The 20,200-nt window shown below is 45.5% G+C and overlaps 2 protein-coding genes across 6 annotated transcripts in view; one reads left to right on the plus strand and one right to left on the minus strand.

Annotated features, from left to right (window-relative positions):
- B3GAT1 (beta-1,3-glucuronyltransferase 1) overlaps nt 1-12,432 on the plus strand; it is an 87,529-nt gene extending 75,097 nt beyond the window's left edge. For 4 of the 5 annotated variants that reach the window (XM_044996868.1, XM_044996866.1, XM_044996867.1 and 1 more), the window contains 3 exons: nt 1,117-1,429; nt 9,314-9,429; nt 10,129-12,432. In XM_044996868.1, coding sequence (XP_044852803.1) covers nt 1,117-1,429; nt 9,314-9,414 — 414 coding nt within the window. In that variant the 3' untranslated portion in view covers nt 9,415-9,429; nt 10,129-12,432. The remainder of the gene's footprint in view (nt 1-1,116; nt 1,430-9,313; nt 9,430-10,128) is intronic. The other variant, XM_044996870.1, reaches the window with a different exon arrangement.
- A 1,137-nt stretch (nt 12,433-13,569) lies between these two features.
- Nucleotides 13,570-20,200, minus strand: part of LOC123354721 (beta-galactosidase-1-like protein 2) — a 48,576-nt gene continuing 41,945 nt past the window's right edge. The window contains exons 17-19 of the mRNA XM_044996865.1: nt 16,344-16,458; nt 14,548-14,664; nt 13,570-13,838 (exon numbers count right to left, since the gene is read on the minus strand). Of these exons, the coding sequence (XP_044852800.1) occupies nt 13,752-13,838; nt 14,548-14,664; nt 16,344-16,458 (319 nt within the window). The 3' untranslated portion in view covers nt 13,570-13,751. The remainder of the gene's footprint in view (nt 13,839-14,547; nt 14,665-16,343; nt 16,459-20,200) is intronic.

Here is a 20,200-nt window from a genome sequence, read left to right on the forward strand (position 1 = left end):
TTCATAGTATCTCATTCCAAATGTTATCCCCTTTCCCATCAACAGTGACTCACAAAATGGAGGCTACACTGAATGCCACTTGATGCTAAATTCTCCTCTATAGCTTAGTTTCCTGAAATCTTGTCTTCCTAACTCACCATGTGACACTGGACAAGTTCTGCCCCCCGTGCCTCAGTTTCCCCATCTGTAAATGGGGACGACGATGCTGAAGGAATAATTTAAAAAATTGGATAATAATATATACAGAAAGTGAAATTAGGAAGCTTAAACGTAGCTTGAGGTTATATGATTTTGATTTGTATATTCTGGATTGAAGTGTGAAAAGCCTATATCCTTTCACATGTATATTTCTAAGGCAGAGATGGATACTACTGCATGGATCTGTATATCTATGTTTAAATGGCCGGTGGATGAAAAGCAGATTTTAAAACCTTGGCTTTAACTTTTATTTGCTACTTTGTTCCTTGCAGGAAGCCTTTGCCACACTGAAGTCTCAGTGGGAGTAATTAGTGTAACTGTGTATCTGCATATTCACTAGCATCTTTACCTGAGACTCTCCAAAGCACTTTGCTAGCCACCCTGCAATACAGGGTGTATCCCCTCGTACAGTTGGGCAAATGGAAGCATAGAGGTGAAAGTACATGGCCAAGGTCACAAAGAGAGCCTGGAGTGGAGCTGGGAACAGAACCCAGCATTCCTGGTTTTCATGTATACAGTATTTATACTAGCAGCAAAGAGTCTTGTGGTACCTTATAGACTAACAGACGTTTTGGAGCATGAGCTTTCGTGGGTGAATACCCACTTTGTCGGTGCCACAAGACTCTTTGCTGCTTTTACAGTTCCAGACTAACACGGCTACCCCTCTGATACTTGACACCATGCGAGTATTTCTACTGTCTTGCTTCTCTGTGTCCACTGGCCTTTACCTGCTTCAGAACATCCAAGTCTGGTGCTGCAGTGCACGCAGAGGTCTTGCTGGGGACTGTCCAGAGTTACTGCATGTTGCATGTGTGGTTGAAGTAGTTTGGACTGGACGTTGAGTGTGCACTAGCAACTGTCAGAGCGGGTGTCCTCTCCCCTCGCACTCACTGTGCCCTTCTCTCTCCTTGCCCCCAGATGCGCACCACCAGGAAGGTGTCGGTGTGGCCGGTGGCCTTTGTGGGCGGCTTGCGTTACGAGTCACCCAAGGTGAATGCAGCGGGGAAGGTGTATGGCTGGAAGACTGTTTTTGACCCCCACCGCCCGTTTGCCATTGACATGGCGGGCTTTGCTGTGAACCTCAGGCTGATACTTCAGCGATCTCAGGCTTACTTCAAACTGCGAGGAGTGAAGGGTGGTTACCAAGAGAGCAGCCTTCTCCGGGAACTAGTGACCTTGAATGACCTTGAGCCGAAAGCTGCCAATTGCACTAAGGTATGGACTCCTTCTGGTATGTGGAACATAAGGACCCACGCTCCTGTATCTATCACTCATCACAATTGTAAGGAGATGCAGGAACTTGAAAAGGGAGCATAGGGGTTGTCATATGGGATCAGTCCTATAGTCTAACCAGGCCGGTATCCTATCTCCCATCCCTCAGGGTTAGCCCAATGCCCATCCAGTCCAGTATCCTGTCTCGTACAGCTGTTGGTACCAGATGCTTCAAGGAAAGACACAACCGTCCCCACCCCCCAATAAATGGGCAGTTATGAAGTAAAATGCATAGTGGGGAAGTTTCATCTTAACCCCAGGCTGGCTTTTGCCCCTGGATTATGAGGGTTTATCCCCTCTATAAATGTCTCTGCTAGTTATGGTTATTCTACATGACATCCTTACTGTTTACATGAATGTCCAATACTTTCTTGGTCTCAATAATGTTCTGTGACAGTGAGTTCTGCAGATGAATTAGGCATTGTGTGAAAGAGCATTTCCTATATGAAATGTGCTGCCTTGCCATTTCATTTTCATGTATAATAGTGAACACCAAAGTGAATTTGCAGCTATGCTCCTGCTTCTCAAAAAACATTACAGGAAAACATGGATTTTAGAGGGATGAGGAGGAAAAGAACAATGTCCTGCATTATGTTGGGAGGCAGACAGGCATCCATGTGGGGTATGGTGGCAGAGAGGGGGTCCAGGGCAGAGCTGAAGCAGTATGAAGCAAATCGAGTTGACTGAGACATTGGCATCAGACAGTCCATCTGCTCTGCTCACCCTCTCTGCCGCTCTGGGCAGAACTGAATGTGTGCTGCTCTGCCTAACAAGAACATGACAATGTGTCCGAAGAGCGGAGGGAAGTGAGATCTAATGCTGGTGTGAATGAGGGGGGGAGGCATGTTGTGTAGAACACACTCCAGATTGATTCCCTCTTAGAACGGTAAATGGACAGACAGGATGCAGCAGGCAAGGGAATCCAGTGTCAGGAAAAAGCTTCCTTGCAAATACTTAGAACCTGAAGCTGGTGCAGCAATGGCTACGTGGCCTCTAGAAATACACACAGAAGAGCAGCTTTTGATGTGAAGGTAGCTGTCACAGTAAGGCATTGTGCTGGAAAGCTGGGGCGAGAGCAAGGCCAGCTGCAATGGGACATGCTGTCAGGACTTTGTTTCCAGACAAGGGGGAGATTTTGTTCCTTGAGTCAGACAGGAGGCAACTTCTGTGCTGTGGGTCAAGAATTGAAGAGGTGGCAGCAGGAGGCGCTGGTTGAGATTAGGAGCTGGCTGTTTTCTCTGTGATGTGGCAGTGGAGATATCACAGGGACTTGGTTTTGAGCCGGAGACAGTGTGATCCTGACCAACTCTCAGCACTTCGGGTGTCCTGCTTTGCCTCTCTGTTTCCAGCTGCCACCAGCCTCCCCTTCAGCAATTATCACATAACTCATCTGCCCAGCGTGAGGTAGGTAGAGCTTAGAGAATTCAAACCAATGAACTCCCTACACAACAAGTGAGGGCACGATAGCAGAGAGACGCCTCCCCTTCTAAACACTGGAGCTGAGCAGTTTGTATGCTATGCAGGGGCATTGCCTGCAGAGTGATTATGGCAGGGTTTAGGGTAGCTAAGGAGGGGCAATGCATGCCTGGAAACTTTACCTTGTTAATGGGAACGGCTCTGTGGTGACCTCTTGCGGGGGTGGGTGGAAGGAGAGTAATTTAAGCTGTGCTGAGACTCTCAGTATCACTGCTAGTGGTTGTAGGCTTGTTCAGAATCCAGCCCTGAGAGGAATGATGGTTCAGGGATTAGGGCACCAGCCTGTGACACCAGAGATCTGGGCTCCATTGCCTGCTCTGCCACAGACTTCCTGTGGGACCTTGGGAAACTGAGGCACACACACTAAGGCCACGATCCTCAAAGGTCTTTAGGTGCCCAACTGCCACTGATTTTATCCCCTTCACTTTCCATCTGTAAAATGGTACTTTTCTCTGCTGCACAGAGGTGTTGAGGATAAATACACTAAAGATTGTGACTCTCTCAGATATGATGGTTATTGGGGGCTAGATAGGTGCATAGGTAGACAGCCCTTTACCAGATGCCTCCTTAGACGTCCCCTGTGTGCTGTGCTGGTATTAATTTTTATCACTCTCATCAGACTCTCACACAGACTGAAGTGCCTGCAAAAAGCTTATTTACCGGCCAATAAGTAAGTCCTGTGTTGCTCTCCTTGGCTTAATACCTGCCTGAAAGAGGGGGAATGAAAGGAAGATGATCTTCACTGTGGGCACTGCAGGAATTTCTAGACAAAAGGAGGCAGGCAGCCTTGAAATCCCTGCCAGGAGCTGCAAATGCTGAGAGGAAAACATGAAAAGAGAGAGCTTTCTCCATGGAGATGGGGGGAGATGTGCTTCTCTGAGAGAGGCAGACTTTTGTTTTGAATGGTCTGGGTAGCAATTTATCAGCCACATTTAATTAAGTATCTATAGCGGCTGCAGTTAAGCACCCGCCTCCTGCCCCTTCTCCTGTCTCTCGGCTGCATTATGCACCGAGCTCCAATCTCAGACTAAATTTGTGAGTTTGAAACTGTGTGAGTGATGCGGGTGAAGGAAGTCAGCCTGCTGCCTAGTGTTGGACAGGCATGTTTTGCTGCTGCTGCTGCTTCTGAGGGTATCAGAGAAAGGCAGAGTATTTGTGGGCAGAGAGAGCTGGTATGAGATGCCACAGTAAGTGTGAGCAGCTACCATCAAGGCTACAGGCTAAGGATGGAGTTGATGGGGAAGAGCGGTGCTTTCTCACTAGCATCTGTGGAAGAAGAACACTGCAGCTGTTGCAGGATTTTGCACTAGCTCTGTGAAGAGAAATAAATCCCTTCCCTAGATAAGATGGAGAATCTATGAACCCTGGTTCTCACCATGTATTTTCCAAGATGCAGAAAGGAACTGGCTCCTTTTTTTGGGTCACAGATCTCATGTAGCTCAAACTGGCCCTAGGACAGAATGATTCCAGCATGATTCCACTGATGAAAGCAGGAGGCAAAAGGGTCTCCTGGGGAATAGCTTCCTTCCTTCTTGTCAGATTTCCTGTGATAAAGTGTGTGTGCTGAATGCAGTGCAGATGGAGGGGGAGATCAGATCGGCAAACTCCATTTGTATTCGTTCTCTCCCTGTGTGAGCTGAGCAAGTATCTGCTAGGGCAGGTTTACCCTCCCTTTCTGCTTGAGTTATTCCCCAGTGACTAGGATGCCAGCCACCTCAGCATCCCACAGGGCTGCACTTATTTGGATTGACTGCAAATGTTCCTAGGCAGGGGCGATTCGATACTCTAGCTGCCATTGGTCACACAAGGCCACATGCTCTCGCTTCTGGTGCCAGACTGGCTGAGTCTGACTCCTTAATCTTCAGGAGCAAAAGGCCTGAGGAAGCCCCTGAGGCTGTGACTCTAAGGCAGTGGTTGCAGATGAGCAGAATTTAGAGGAATTTAGGCTTTGATGGAATGGGGAACATGTTCAGATTTCAGCCATCAGCACCAGTGCAGTCTTCTAGTTCACATAGGGTTAAGCTGCTGTAACCTGCACCAGGGCAAAACCCTGGTGCAAATAGTGCCTTTGCATAACTGCACTGGGGGTTTGTGCTGGTGCACTTACACCAGCAGCTGGGCCGGTATTAACTCCCTAACATAGACTCAGCCTTATTTTAACCTCTGTTTTCTTTTCTGGGCCAAGTATGATTTGTTTGAAGCTTCACCCCTTGGTCACATTAGGGCTTCTCTGAGCCTTACTGGCTGGGGAAGAGCATAAATCTTGATGTCAAAGTAACTATGGCATGGTCGTAGCTATAACAGCTACTGTCTGAGCTTTGCCTGGTTCATTTGCCTCGGGTCAGGGTTTGGGGAATCCCCATGCTATGTCCAGCAATGTCCCATCCACTAAGCTATCCCCCTTTCAATGCAGCTACTTGTGTGAGCAAGCTTAAAAGCTGCCAGTTTGTAAGCACAAGCTGGAAACTTGCTTTTAGAGAGCAAACTGATGGCTTGGATGTTTGCAGAGGGGGCATGCTTTAAAATCTGAGCAAACAGCTGTGTAAATCTGATTTGGTGCGTGGGAAAGGAGGCAGGGTAGCTCTAAGGACAACCCAAGAAGCAGACAACTGCTTCATCAGGTGGGCTGTCCAGGATACCAGCCTTGTCCTGAGCCACTTGCAAAACATCCCATGTAACAGCATAAAGGTTCTAGCCACAAGTGGAGTGTCTGCTTTGGAATAAAGTTTTAAAATGCACATCAGTGTGAATGAGGGGGTCACTTTGGAGATGGGCCTAATCCTCCCCTGCCTTTCACTTGGGGTTGTCACTACACCTGTGCAGAGAGGGTAGAAAATGCCACCAAGTAGAATGCTCCATGTGCTCACAGCAGCCAAGCAATCTTATAGTTGCATTGCACTGGGGAAATGTGTGACACAAGGTGAAAGATAGGAGAATTGGGTCCCTGACTGTTTTCCCTTAAATTGCACTGTGCTCCAGAGATGACATTTGCTGGTGGAATTTACTTGTAATTTCTTGCTACAAAACAGTGAAACTCTAATGAGAAGAATCCTGCAGTGGCAGGGTATGGGGGTTATCAACTGTGTCTTTTCCTTCCCTAGGTCCTCTGATTCTTAAACTCAGTTATTGCCTGGGCTTAAATGCTGCAGCCATGTGTAAGAGGAGATACAGCTGCATGTAATCATGAGTGGATGCCATTAGAGATATTAAAGGGGGGACACTTGTGATTTGTAAAGTACTGTTCAAAGTGCTCCTTGTGCTGAGCGCTGTTATGGACACAAGTCTTTGTGCTGTTGCTCTGAGCACAATAGTAATACAAATGTGAAAATAAGTTTTGAGACATGAGGGCAGACCTTAAAAGGCCTGTAGAACTACTGTATTAATAACACAGGTTGTATTTTTATGTATGATCCAAACTTTATATATAGCAGAGGAAATGCATTGTCCTCAAAGTTACAGACAGTTGACTGAGAAATGAAAAGCTGTTTCTGTACTTGATTGTTGCTCTGTACTAGGTGATAACTGCCGTGACCCCACTCAAGAGCACAGTGTAAAGACTTAAGTAAGACTTGTACAAAGGGATGGATATTATTTTTAGTGGCCCAATAACCTTTTTTGAAGCCCCTTGCAATCAGAGATAGGGAGCTCAACTTCAGTATTTACCTTGATGAAAAAGTACTATAGAAATGACCTTAAGCTCCGTGCTGTTGTAATCGCTGGGGGCTGGTATAAAAAAAGGCTGAGTTTTACAAAAAGGTTCCTTTCTCTGACAAAGTGGTGGGGAAAGCAGCCCAGTCCAGGTTCTTTCCAGCTGTTGGAGGCAAACTACTATATTAATGTTACAGAGAGAGATTCACCTCTGCTGCAAGTGTTGTGCTTGCTTAAACCAGAACTGAATTAAGCCTGTAGGCTTAACAGGAAGGCTGTGAATAACAGGGAGCTGAGTATTTAACCACAGGCAAGAAGAAGGTGCCGAGTTCATTCTTGGGAAGCAAAACATGCTTTTGCAGGTCTAAGGAAAAGCAAGCCAACACCTTTGACTACAAAATGGATCATGGAAGCTTGGATTAAACATGCAGTGTATTGTCATAGCAACAAGAGGGGAGCCCTCACAAGGTAAGAAATATCAATGCAAACTGGGTACGAAAAATGGGAAGCTGTAGCTCTAAAGGGACCTAACTGCTACCATAATGCAGCTGCTGGGAGCAGAGCAATAAGAAGTAACCTTTATTTTAGTGTGGGTACAGAGTGTAAACCAGCTTCCAGCTCTGTCTGCTTAGGCATTTTAATAGAGTAGCTAGAAATCTTTTGCGTGAGACAATTTCCCCAAGTAAAAATGTTTTTTGAATACATTTCTCATTTGTGAAAGTTTTTTGATTTAAAGATTTCTTTCCTTCCCCTGCCACTTTTTCAGAGGAAAGCCCCAACAACTATAATTTTCATTTTTAGAAATTCAGTTATAATCTGACAATTCTGAAATTGTTCACGTAACTATTTTTTTATCCAGTTCTACATTGTATACCATATTGAGATCAGTGCAGAACTATTTTTTAATACAGTTTAGCTGGCCACTATGAATAGGCTCAAATTGGGTTAGAAGCTTTAACAGCAGCAGACTAATATGCTTTGTCTGGCCAGTGTAAGTAGGGCCAAACAATATTAAACTGGATTAATAGGGACTCTTTAAACACACACCCTTAATGTAGATAATGACCCTCTGGCTTAGTGATGGCACAGTACCATGGCCCTGGGAGTTGGGCAAGCAAGGTAGTAGCATCTCTTAGCATGTGTCTACACTGTAGTGAGAGGGTGTGATTGCATCATGTTGACAGGCCCTAGAGCAGCGAAGCAGTAGCAGCGTGCACTAAACCCCCTTGAGCACTTTATCCAGGATTATGGGTGGGCTTGTACACCCCCCCACTGAAGCATGCGCAGCTGCCATTTCACTGCTCTGGGACTCCAGCTAGCTTGGGTAGATGTACCTCTATTAGCTGTACTTGCACAAGCTCACTAAAAATAGTCAGGATGCAGGGTGGGCTTCAACAGTGCCTCCATACCTGGGGGAGGAGGTGTCAGGATGGGGTGGGCTTATGCAGCAGCATACTCATGTCTAGAGCGGGCACGCATACCCGAGCTCCCATTCGCACATCTGGTTGCAATGGAATGTAGCCTAAGCATGTTGGTGAGCTGTGATTTTGATGACCTAATGAACAGCGCAGAACATGAGGGGCTGATGAGCGTGAAATTTAACCCATTGGTCCCTAGCGTTTCCAGAGGGTTTGATTTTCAGCAGGGTTACTCAGTGCATGCACCCCAAAACGTCCAAAGCAGATATCCGGCACTGTGGCCTGCGGTCAACTACCCTTAAGCCAGTGTGAGAATCAGAAAAGAAAGGGAAGAGATCCCAAAGCAAGAGTCACCCAGTCTCTTGGGGATGCTTTAGAAGAATAAACGGATAGTGAACTCCAGATGTCGCTGACAGAAAAGCTCCAACTAGGAAGCGAGAGCCCCTCCAGTTCTGCTTTTTCAAAGGTACTGATCCCTTCCGCGAATCAGGCCTGGGATGGCTTCAGTGCATATAGATGGTGGTCTGAACTGATGACTCAATGTTTCCTTCCTGTTATACCTAGTAGTTACAGCAATGAGTGTACAGAGCAACAAGGTGCCTTTCTATTTTCAGCCCAGCTGTCTGTTGTAGTGGCTTGATATGCAGCCACCACGGGTATAATTTGGTGCAGCTGGACTGTAATAATTGCTAGCTCAGGTAGACACACATGCAGTAGCTTTGACTGAGTAACCATGATAAAAATAGGAGAGTAGTCAGTGACATAGGCTGCGGCTTCAGTTAGCTGCCCAAATGCATACCTAGGATCTTGAGACAGGATTGTGCTCTGGTGCTAGCCTGTGCAGGGTGACTACACTTCTGTTTTTAGCCTGCCAGCTCAATCAAAGCCACCCCATACACACCTACCTAAGCTGGAAATTACATCTCTCGCTGCAGCCTCAACACTTTGAGTTGGGGTGGGGGAGTGTTTGTCTCTGTAAACACAAACAAGAATTTTGATTCCAGAGTGATGATGGAACAGCCCAAAATCAGTGCAAAGGATGATAAGTCTTTAGTGGAGGTTGGTTGATAAATAAATGGAAAGAGCAGGTTAATGGCCTGAGACAGCATACTGTCAAAGGGGTAATTTTTGCACATGGTGCATTTCAGATGTCACTGGCCATGGGCAAATCTGCCTAAGGCTGTGAATGCACCATTACGCTGGAGGGTATGTGGTTAAATAGCACTATTGGTTTAATGTGCAAGATTATTTGTTAGCATAACACAGAGATGCAGCTAATGACTTCTGTGGGCTTGGTTTAGATTTTAGTCTGGCACACAAGGACGGAAAAACCTGTGCTCGTGAACGAGGGAAAGAAAGGCTTCACAGATCCCAACGTGGAAATCTGATGCTGCATGGCTGAGTGGAGATCAAACAGGTACACCCTCCTGTATCTACCCAGAGGGAGGAGAGGACTGAGTGAAAAGAATAAGCACTAGAGAAATTTTTCAAGGAAAGTATGAACATGCTCTCTCTGAAAGCCAAGTTTGAGAGAGTAGAAAGTATGTGTAAAGGATGGGGTGATATTTAAAGGGAAATGATAGGGCCCAGAAAAGGAAAATATTTAGAACATGAGGGTGAAAAAATCTTGAGAGAATAATGGTCTGGTTAATTGAGGGGGCCGTAAAAGAGAACAGGAAACCTGAGGCTTGATAAAATGGAGAGTATAGTGCTGAAAGAGGGGAGGGTTTGTACACATGGCAAATTACTGCCTGGTGAGCCACATTGTTAATGTATAGCGCACCACCTTTCCTTGCAGTAAAGGACCCTGTGGATCCTGCTACAGTACAGTGAAATCCCACTAAGCCGCACTCTGGGTATTTCAGAGACTGTATGCTCCATGGGGACACAGTGGCAGGGCAGCGTAGTGGAAGCCTGCACTGTTGTTGCTATGTATAGCTGCTTTTTGTAGAGAGGACATTGCTTTTTGGGGCTGTCACATACTTCTTTCGCCACCACCCAGTTGCCTAGCAGCAACAGTCAAAAAACCATGTTCTCAGACAGGCTTGGGCTAGCTCCAAAGGACAGCAACTAGCTGCAGAGGGGTAATGCACCCACACTTGTCTTTCCTTTGCAGAAGATTCTCTCATTCTGCAGGCTCCTCTCTACAGCAGCCAGCCAGACATGCAAGCAGCTGCCAGGACCGCTCCTGACTTCTACGTGTTTTAAATGTATGAAAAACAAGCAAGTTAGAACAACCGACCATACCTGCACTGCTCAGACTCTCCTAAAACTTCCTCCTGGACTCTGAACAGAACTGGGCCCGCTGGAGACCGAGGAAAAGCACAGAAACCGTAGCACTGACCTCACCTTCAGTACAAGGTGCAAAGCCTGTGGGCTGCTTGGATTGGAAGGAGCATGTGCAGGGCACCATGCACTCGAGAGGAGGCCCAGCTGGAGCTGGTTTCACAGTAAGGATGAGAAGCACCACAGGGAGTAACATACCTTGTGTCTGTGTGCAACAGCCGCAGCAGCTCTCTGGCTGTGGAGATGTGGACACCTGCCCTCTGAGATGGCACCTTTGCCCTTAATTTTGAACCTAGGTTATTCAGTATTTATTACACTGCACAAGACTGAGTTTTGGAGAGGGAGAAACGCAAGGCAGGTAATAGCTAACCAATAACTATCTGTTCTTTCCACCCCATCCCCCTTTTAGCAGCTCCATGGCTTGGAGGGTGGTCTGACAGATTTGACATACCTCCGTGTACTTGTAATGATTTGTTTACAGCACCTGTGACCATGTTCACTGTCCCTGCTAAACTAACTGGAGGTAGGTCCCAATCCTCTGGCTCAGGCCTATCTCTAGTGCTAACTTGACTGAGCCAAGTGTTAGGTGTTGGGCTCCCTGAAGTGCGCACCTACCTCAAGAAGCGTTTTTTTAACAATATGGGAGGGAACCACTCAGCATTTCACCGAATGCTGCTGCTGTTTCCAACTCCTCCCCTAGGCTTAATTTCCAATGTTCACTGTAAAGAAGGAATCATACAGCACCAAACACATCCACTTCCATCTATTACTCCCCACCTTCTTGAGTACATTTAGTGTTGATTTTAAATATGTCCATTTCATGGTACCCATAAAAAGCCACTAGAGCAGTTCCATATCTGCTGTTACTGATGTGCCCACCTCTCGTAAGATGGCCCAGTGCTGTACAGCTTCCAACACCTAACTGCACAAAGGGTGGATTGAAAAGAAATAATCTGAACAAAACAGCACAAAATAACCTTAACCCAAACAACTTCAAATACCTGAAACCATGGTGGTGCAAAGCTTCTTCCTGCAGGAGAAAGTTATGTGGGTGGGGGTTTTGTTGTTGTTTTTTTTTTGACTGCTCTGTGTAAGGTAGAGACATCAAGAGTCAAGGGGAAGCACAGGCTTTTAGGTGATGCTTCTGTGTGAGACTTAGACACACAAAAGGAAGTTAATCAGTTCCTATCCAGCCCCTTTTAAAAAATGTTTTTTCTAGATTGCTGCTTAGGTCTGGTCAGACTTCAAAAATCTAATCAATCTCCCCTTCTTTTGGAAAAGTCTGAAGCACAATTTTACATGTGAATTAAGGGAAATGTAAACCTGTAAAGAGACTCACTTATTTTTTTAACCCTTAACAGCATATAAAAATTAAAATACATATAGAGTATTAGCTTCAGTGGGCAGAAATCACTCATTGGACTAATGCCAAATCTATATTTCCTAATATTTAAAAAAAAACAATTGTTTGTGGAATTTTTTATTTTCCCTGCTGTATTTATCAAAACAATCACTGGGGAAAAAAGTTACCTCCTTTAGCTGATAAGGTTCTTTAGTTTCCATTCATGGAAGCCTTGCTACATAGCTTCTGTGAAAACCTCTCTTTGTATACAAACTGGATAGCAATGAGTTTATGCAACTGGTATCCACTTGCATTTTGGGAACAGCCATTGTTAGCTCATGTTAAACAGTGGTGCTCTGCATCAAAGCAGGTTTATTCCACTATTTTACAAGCCTCCCAAGTGCAGCGCTCAGTCTGTGTATCTTAAAGGGGGAACAAAGAGGTATTTTCAAAAGGGATACAAAGTTTTCATGATATTCAAGTTACCGTTTCAACTGATGTCCTAGCTGCATGTCTGTTTGTTTATTATAATAACCCTGCTGGATTGCAGCCTTCCATCCTCTGTAGGGAACAACAGCTGGTGAAATGCAAAGGACCATGTCCTAAAGACAACCCTGCAAATACAAATATGCTCCACTCTCCTCAGAAAGTCAGCTACACAAGCCAGGCCTTTCCAGCTGGTGTGGTGGTGATTACCCGGAGAGCAGAGGTACAGATGCTGTGGCAAGACAGGCACTGATTGGGACCGAGGATGGAGTGTATTACAGCTGCACTGTCTGTTCTCAGTTTTAATTAAACTGTATTTAATTTGTTAAATAAAATTAAATATGGTTTTTAAATGGTTAAAATTTCCTTGAAATTGATTGTTACTGCCATTGTGAGGTGGTTATGCTAGTAAGGTCTAACTGCTCCCATAAGTACTGACCTGACTCCTCTAGGTCAGAGGGCATGTTGGTTGCAGGAGAGATGAGCAGCTCTTAGACACGGCCAATTCTACACTGACAGCCAGAGGGTATTTAAACCATCTTCCCTGTACCTTACGTGGGGAAAAGAAGGTGAGCAGGTTTTCAGAGACACCAAGGGCTCTTTTCAATATTTGAAATATTGCATTGAAAATTTCTGCAATATTTGACCTGTCAAACAGGAACCCATCTGGAGATTGCCAGGGTGGCAAGTTAAACATAATCCCCACTGTGCTTCTTTCCCAGGATCCCTTATTCCTGTTTGTTTACATCAGTTTGAAAAGTGTTAGGTTCCAGTAACAATGGGAGCTCTGATGTAACCATTCTAGCTCTACCAGCTGAAGTCTGGGTCTTGTTCACACACAGGAGGAAATTTTCTCCTTTCAAGGCTAACCTTACCTTGCTCATACATCCTTCTCCCTGAGGTCAATGGGGAGCTATGAGTAGATGGGATCTGGGCCCTTTATGGTATGGAGTACAAGGCTAATTAAAAAACTGTAAAACAGTGGGCTACTTATCCATTCCCCCTTCTGAACCTGCTCTTTGGAAGGTTCATAATTTGCCTGAACTGGAACCTTAGGTTGACACAACAGTCCTGCTCTGGCGGAGGCTGACAGAGGAGAAACACAGATAATGTTAGAAATTGTTTGGGTCTTTTTTCCACAAAAAGAGAACCTCAGAATATTAAAAATTAACTTTTAACATCCAATCAGAATTCCAAAAACTGAACAAACAAAGCCCCTTTTCTACACATAAAGGCTGTTTCAATTCATCACAGAAATTCTCTTGTCTTTTCATCAAACAAGAGATGTCCACATAGAATGCCTTAATCTCAGGCAGGGGGCTGGGCTCATCTCAGATGGTTACCTCCCGCCCAACACCCTATTTTACTCTTTATCCCTGGATTTCCCATTACATCACAGCCACTGTTCCAAGCTGGTGGCCAGCTGTCATGTTGAATTGGGAGAAACTGATGGACTCACCTCTCAGGGTGGCTCCAAGTCTATCCCCTAAACTTGTTGCCAGGGAGCAAATCCTTTACACTGGTCTAGTGGAAATTAACAAGCCAGGCTGTACTTGGACTGATGCATCCCCACACATACACCAAAGAATATCCAAGATGAACCCAACGGGAAGCAGTTCTCCTGCTCAGTCCAAATAGTGGGTCCTTCCTAGATAAGGCAGATCTACAGATTGTATGATCCGGCCTGCGGTGCGCTCTTCAAAAACGATAATCTAGAGAATAAAGAGATTGGGGGTGGGAGGAGGGAAATGCCCTTAAAAATGACAATCACTGCTCTTTCCATCAGAGAAATATTTTTGGGACTTGGAGAGCAAGCCTGAGTTTTGGGGGAGGATGCAGGAGGCTCCCCTTGCAGGGAATGTTGTCAATATACCAATCTCCTAGAACTGGAAGGGACCTCGAAAGGTCATCAAGTCCAGCCCCCTGCCTTCACTAGCAGGGCCAATTTTTGCCCCAGATCCTTAAGTGGCCCCCTCAAGGATTGAACTCACAACCCTGGGTTTAGCAGGCTAATGCTCAAAACACTGAGCTAAGCCTTCCACCCAGTCCCAGTATGTACCCAAATGCTGGATCCATACACTCAGACTCCATCACTTGACATCCTGGGCTGTATTAAGACTTGACAGCAAAACACCAATCCAAAGTCAGGTGGTCTTGCATTTTATTTAAGTTATACTGCCCTTCAAATTCTATATACAATACTGATCCAAAGCCAGTGTTCAACAAAATTGCCTTTTTTTTTTTTTTACACTGACAGCCAAGGAACAGTGCTGCTCTAACATGAATCTCAACTTCAGAAAGAGCTACCCCCCCCATGCTTTGTAGAGTCAGATTAAGGTCAGTTTTTAAGGCACTGAGCATTCCTAGCTGGCCTTAGACAGACATGAATCTGATAAGCATGTTTAATAGAGAGCCTCTCACCTCATTGTTCCCAGGTCGCAGCCAAGTTGCAGGGAGGTAGAGTGTTTCCTGGGGGCCGATTTTCCAGTAGCGTCCTAGGTTCGCTCCATTGACGAACACAACTCCTTTTTCCCAACCCTACAAAAAAAAGGCAGCAGAGCAGGGTTACTGAAGCAATTGCTCTCATTAGCCAAAGCGCTCGCTCACTAAGAAAGACCCTAGTGTTCTTTCAGGCCACCTGCTGCTAACCATCTCTCTTTTGCTCTTAAAGCCCCTCACATTCCACTCCAGTCCTGCCACTAATGTACCTTCTTACCTGAGGAGGTCGGTCCCCAAGACGGATCTGCCAAGGGCAGTGACCAAACAACAAATGACTTGTTTTGCAGTAGTAGCTAGAAGCCCTCGCCGGGAATCGGAGCCCCGTGGTGCCAGTGTGGTATGCAGCCAACATTACTACAATAAGTCTCAATCTTTAGTGTATTTATTCTCAACACCCATGAGAGTTAGTTCCCCATCTCTACAATCGTGATGAGGCACAGCAGAGAGTAAGTGATTTGCCCACAGTACTATAGAAATGCTGTAACAGAGCAAGGAAATGAACCTGCTCTTTCCAAGTCCTAGGTTAGTGTAATAATCACTAGTCTTCCTCTCACAAAACAATTAGCCCTACCTCAAAGAGCTTACAATTTGAGTAGTTTTACAAATAAGTCAATCCTGCAGCCCTCAGCGGTGTCACATCTGAGGGCCTTCCAGTAGTGTGTGAAAGCACTGTGGCTAACATGTCTGGTTCAATATCTCATCCTCCCCAGGGGTTTTGTAGTCCTGCGGGTACTGCAGTGCCAACATGGCTAAGGGAGAGTAAGCTGGTGCATCAACAGGAGAATCATTGCTTGGTTCCATTGGCAGGGCAAGTTTTCCCCTCTGTTACCCCTGTGCAACCACATGAATGATAATGAGGTGCTGGGGGCCACCACCTAAGCGCAAAGGGAGTTGGGGCAATTCCCCTCCTCTCAAGTCATTTCTGCTGGAGATGACTTAGCCCTGAGGCTCAAAGTAATACTTCTAAAAGCAAATGTTAAACTGTTCTAGCTTTGCTCTCCTGAATAGGCCAGACTGCAACAAATAGCAGGTTTATTAAAAAACAAACCAACAACACTTCCCAAGGCAAAATATCCTATCCCTCAGAGCCTCTGAGGCCTTCCCCTACCTTTGCACGCAACACCTGTTAGTCATCATGCTCTAACTATCCAGATACTTGGTCTTGTAAACTACACTGAGACCTGAAGAACAGAGATTGCACTGGGGGACTGAAATAAAATACAAGAGGAGGAAGTTCAAGATTTGAACGATACACACAGCAAGTCCTCTTCAGTGCTGTCCACATATAGTGCCCCCCTCAGACCCCGTGGCCGAAGGTTCCACAGCACTGTCCCCTTTTACAGATAGCACAGAGAAGGGAAATGACTTGCCCAACGTCTCACAAGACTCAGGTACTCACAGCCACTAACCCTTTGCTGGCAGAAGAGGAATAGCAGCTAAAATTTATGTAAAGCTGGGTTCAATTACTAGCTCTGCCTGGATGCTGTTGGAGGGGCAGGCCAGAATCACCCGTGTTTGTCTCAGCAGGGCCTGCAATGGTGGAGGCTGTGTTTTAACTGAACATGCCAGCTGGCAGTTTTAGGAGCAGACTTCTATGCATGAAGAGTGCTATGTGGGGCCTGGGCTTGCCCTCAGGCCTGGTGGCACTGCTGGAGCTCTTACGCCAGAATCTCTTTCCAGCCATATGAAAAGAAACAGACGATAACTGAGCGACTCACCTCAAGTTTCAGGAAAGTGTCCCGAGGCAGATACTGCACCTGCAGGTTTCCTCGGAAGAACGCAGGGCCCACGGCGTAATCCGGGATCGTGCTCCAAGCAGTAACCCCTCGCAAGCTGTGAGGGAAAGACAAACAGTTAACAGAAGGAAAGCAGCTCCCTGACAGGCGCTATTCATGGGTCCAGGGCTGGCCTTGGGATCATTTCAAAGAGGAGGCCACCATAGGGGACTGTTTGTTACGGTGAAGTAGCTATTCGCTTTGCTGCCTGAAATGTGCAGCAGTTGCTGCCCACTGGCATGGATTTAGGGATGAATAATCAGCATGGGGCATTCAAGGGGGGCACCCTACTTACCTCTTTCCTTACTTCCAAGTTAATCCCCTGGTGAGAGAGATCTTGGCCTTCACCTTTCTCTGTCAGCAAGGTGAAGGTCTCCACTGTGAACGCAGTGAGATACACACATGCTGCTACTGCTCTCTGCTTTGCTAGAAGTGAAAATCCCTGCTTTAAACTCACCCATTTCTGATCTCATCAACCACACGGGCTGCCAACCTGTCGCCTGGTGCATTCCAGGTGCTAATCTTAAACCAGAGAGAGCTATCTCGGGTGATGCTGAACTGCCCACCACACTCCCAAGGTGGTGGTGTAGCAGCAAAGAACAGATGGGATACTGAAACCCCTGATTTGTACTCTGCTTAGGCAAGTAGTTAGGGACAGTGCATCTTGGCGTTATGTCTACACTGCCAAAAAAAAAAAAGTGTTCTTAACTCAGGTTAAAATAGCAGCGAAGGCACGGCAACTCAGCTTTTAACCTCGAGAGCCTGGGGCTGAACTGGAGTGGCTAATGTGACTAGACAGCTGTGTTGGCATGTCTTCAGTTCTCTTTGAATCCATTAGCTAATGATGGTTAGCTAACTCAAGTGAAGAACACACTCTATGCTGATGGGCTCATGGCTCTGGAAACTCTTCCTCCATTTGTCTGACAAAGGTAGCGCTGTTTTCAGGGTATGCTGACGCTTATATCTGCACCCTGAGTAACTGGTGTGAGAGGCTGTGAGTTTCTTCTGAGGCTTAGGAGTTTACGTTGACTTTGATCCATTTCTGCTCTCTATGTTGTAGCATGTTTATAAAAGGACTATAAACATGCCCAGAGGCTAGTGATATGAAGCAAAACAGGAGGCCCTGTGATCTAATAGACACTTCCCTGGGAAAAGCTGCTCAGACTTCACCACTAAAAAAAAAAGAAAATGCCTGAGGTGAGGTTGCACTCTCAAGGCTTGTCTATACCCAAACAACACTGGTTTTACTAGACTGCTATACTGAATGGCACCTGCCCCTAGTGCGGATGCAGTCAAAGGTGCTTTCTAGCAGTACAGCTTATTTCCCTTCCTGTACAAGTAGGGGAATAAGGTATAAAAAGCACCTCTTATACAGCTATAAACTCCACACCTGGGGTGGTACCAGTGTAACTATTGGTAAAGGAATCATACCCTTCATCAAAATAGTTTACCAGTAGAAAACCAGTGTACAGAGCAGACCTCACTTCAGCCTTCGCTCTGCTCCCTTGTGCACAGGCATCACAAGACTGGCTTTAATGTCGCCAGCACAATCTAGCCTAACGCTGAACACTTCACCAGCTGGCTTCAGGTACTGAGACATGGAAACACTGCCCCTCCACAGTTTACAGAGTCTGCTGGAGTCCTTCCTCAATCCCTTCCCTTTTTGGGCAAACCTTCCCATGTGTTTATCTAGACTTCTCTTGACAGAGCTCCAGTTCAGCAACGCACTTCAGCATGCTAGATTAGCCACATAATCTTCTGCAGCCAATATTTGCCCCAGGTATATGTTACAAGCCTAGGGTTTATAACACAACAAAGAAAAAGCACCGCTCACCTACAATACTGCACAATTTCCAAAGGCTCGTAACTTAGTGCAATCAAAACTTGCGGAACAAGGAAGGGCACTTCAGAGAGGGCTAGCTGCAGGCTATATTTCACCTTTTGGACCCCCATTATTTACATTTACAGAGCTGTTTAAAAGTGCTCTCCAGCATTAAAGGTGTTTGTTTGTTTGTTTTTTTAAGGTGTACACATACTCAAAACTGCTGAACCATTTCAGTTCCTCCTCCTTCAAACTTTACCTTACCTTGGTTATTTTGGGGGACACACAAATACTGGGAAAATTCTGCCAAATCAACAGTTTAAAAAAAAACAAAAAACTTATGAGCAACTGAAAACAGGGAGTGAGCACAGAGACAGCCATGCAACCTTAACTATAATGGTGGCTGCAATTCCTCTTAAATTAATGGCTGTAATATTTTATATCTATACAGCACCCTTCAACTCAACAACTTCTAAAGTGCTTGACCAGTTTATTTAAAAAACCTGCATCATCTATCACCATAATGAAGTCACCTCTGGGGAGAAACACAGCAAGTGTAACAATAATTTGCAGCACACAAGGTCCTTCCCTCTAGTTTTTGAACCAAAACTCATTTGCCTTGAGAGCACACTACAAACCTATTTGCTACAGCCTTCCTGCCATCACCACCACCAAGGAACTACTCATACACAGAAGGCAAGTCAAGGTTCCTAGACCTTAGAAGAGGTGGCATGAAAATTCCACCATGACATATTCTGTGGAGAATGCTATGGAAACCTAGGCTATTCTATTTAGCATTTAGATGTTATAGTGATGGGTGCTCGAGAAATACCTTTAAAAAGCCCCCAGGACGTACTGTAGGGTACAGTGTTATGATGGCCAAATGTAATTACTTAGGGGGAACTTTGGTCAGGTCACTCTGGTGAATGCTCTGCTCTTTGAGAAATACTGCAGGATCTTTATTGACTTCAAGTAGATTGGGCCTCAATTTTAAAGACTCAGCCCCAACAGCTCCTCCATAGGCCCAGTGCCCCCTTAAACTAGGCTGGAACATTGGGTTAGGTGTTAGTGAATGCCACCTACCAAATCAAACACATCATTTCTATTAGCATTGGGTTTTTGGTGGATGTCTCCCATCCAAGTATTAACAAAGTCCAATCCTGTTTAGCTCATGGGATCAGATATCACTATCTGAGCCAGTATAGATGCATCAAGTCTATTTTGGAATACACAATGGAAGGGCACCCTTGATCACATAATGGGGTATTAGCAGGTTATTGTGTAAGCTCAAAGTCTGCATCATTTCTTGCCTTCTGGTACCACAGGTGTAGTTGGGGGTAGTGATGAAGCAGAAAGAAAGTGAGGCGCTTAGAAGTTCCACAAGAGACTCAAAACCTTAGAACATGTTCTCTCCAATGCTGATCACCAGCATCCCTGTATTCAAGCGAATTATTGACCTAGTACAATATGAATTCCACTGTATTGCTGAGCTAAGCCTGGCACAATCCCATTTTCAATACCGTGTACTTTGGCTTCCTATTCAGAGATTTCTACCTTATGATGTTTCATTGCTAATGGCCAGTTGCTAATAACTGATCATACTGCTGGCTAATCTTGCTTTTATGCCTGCATGGCAGCTCACTAGCTTTCATACCTTTGATTGTGAATATCCTTCTCTAATGACCCTACAGCACAAAGCTGACACAGCTCACCCTGCCAAAGAGAATCCTTGCAAAACCTTCACTTAGAATATTTAACACTACCTGTTAGCACTGTCCTTAGAGGATGACTGTAATAAGTTGACTAGAGAGAATATACACATGGCTAACATCTACTGGACAGAAGAAGAACACGATTGTGTGTGTCACAGGCTCTGCAGTGCCCAGAACAGAGATTCTCTTTCCTTTGGCTCAAGCGGCAGAAGTACTGGAGTTCTATACTTTCGACACTATTAAGTTCCATGTGACCACAGCAGGCA

Source organism: Mauremys mutica, chromosome 22, assembly GCF_020497125.1.
Source record: "Mauremys mutica isolate MM-2020 ecotype Southern chromosome 22, ASM2049712v1, whole genome shotgun sequence".
NCBI lineage: Eukaryota > Metazoa > Chordata > Testudines > Geoemydidae > Mauremys > Mauremys mutica.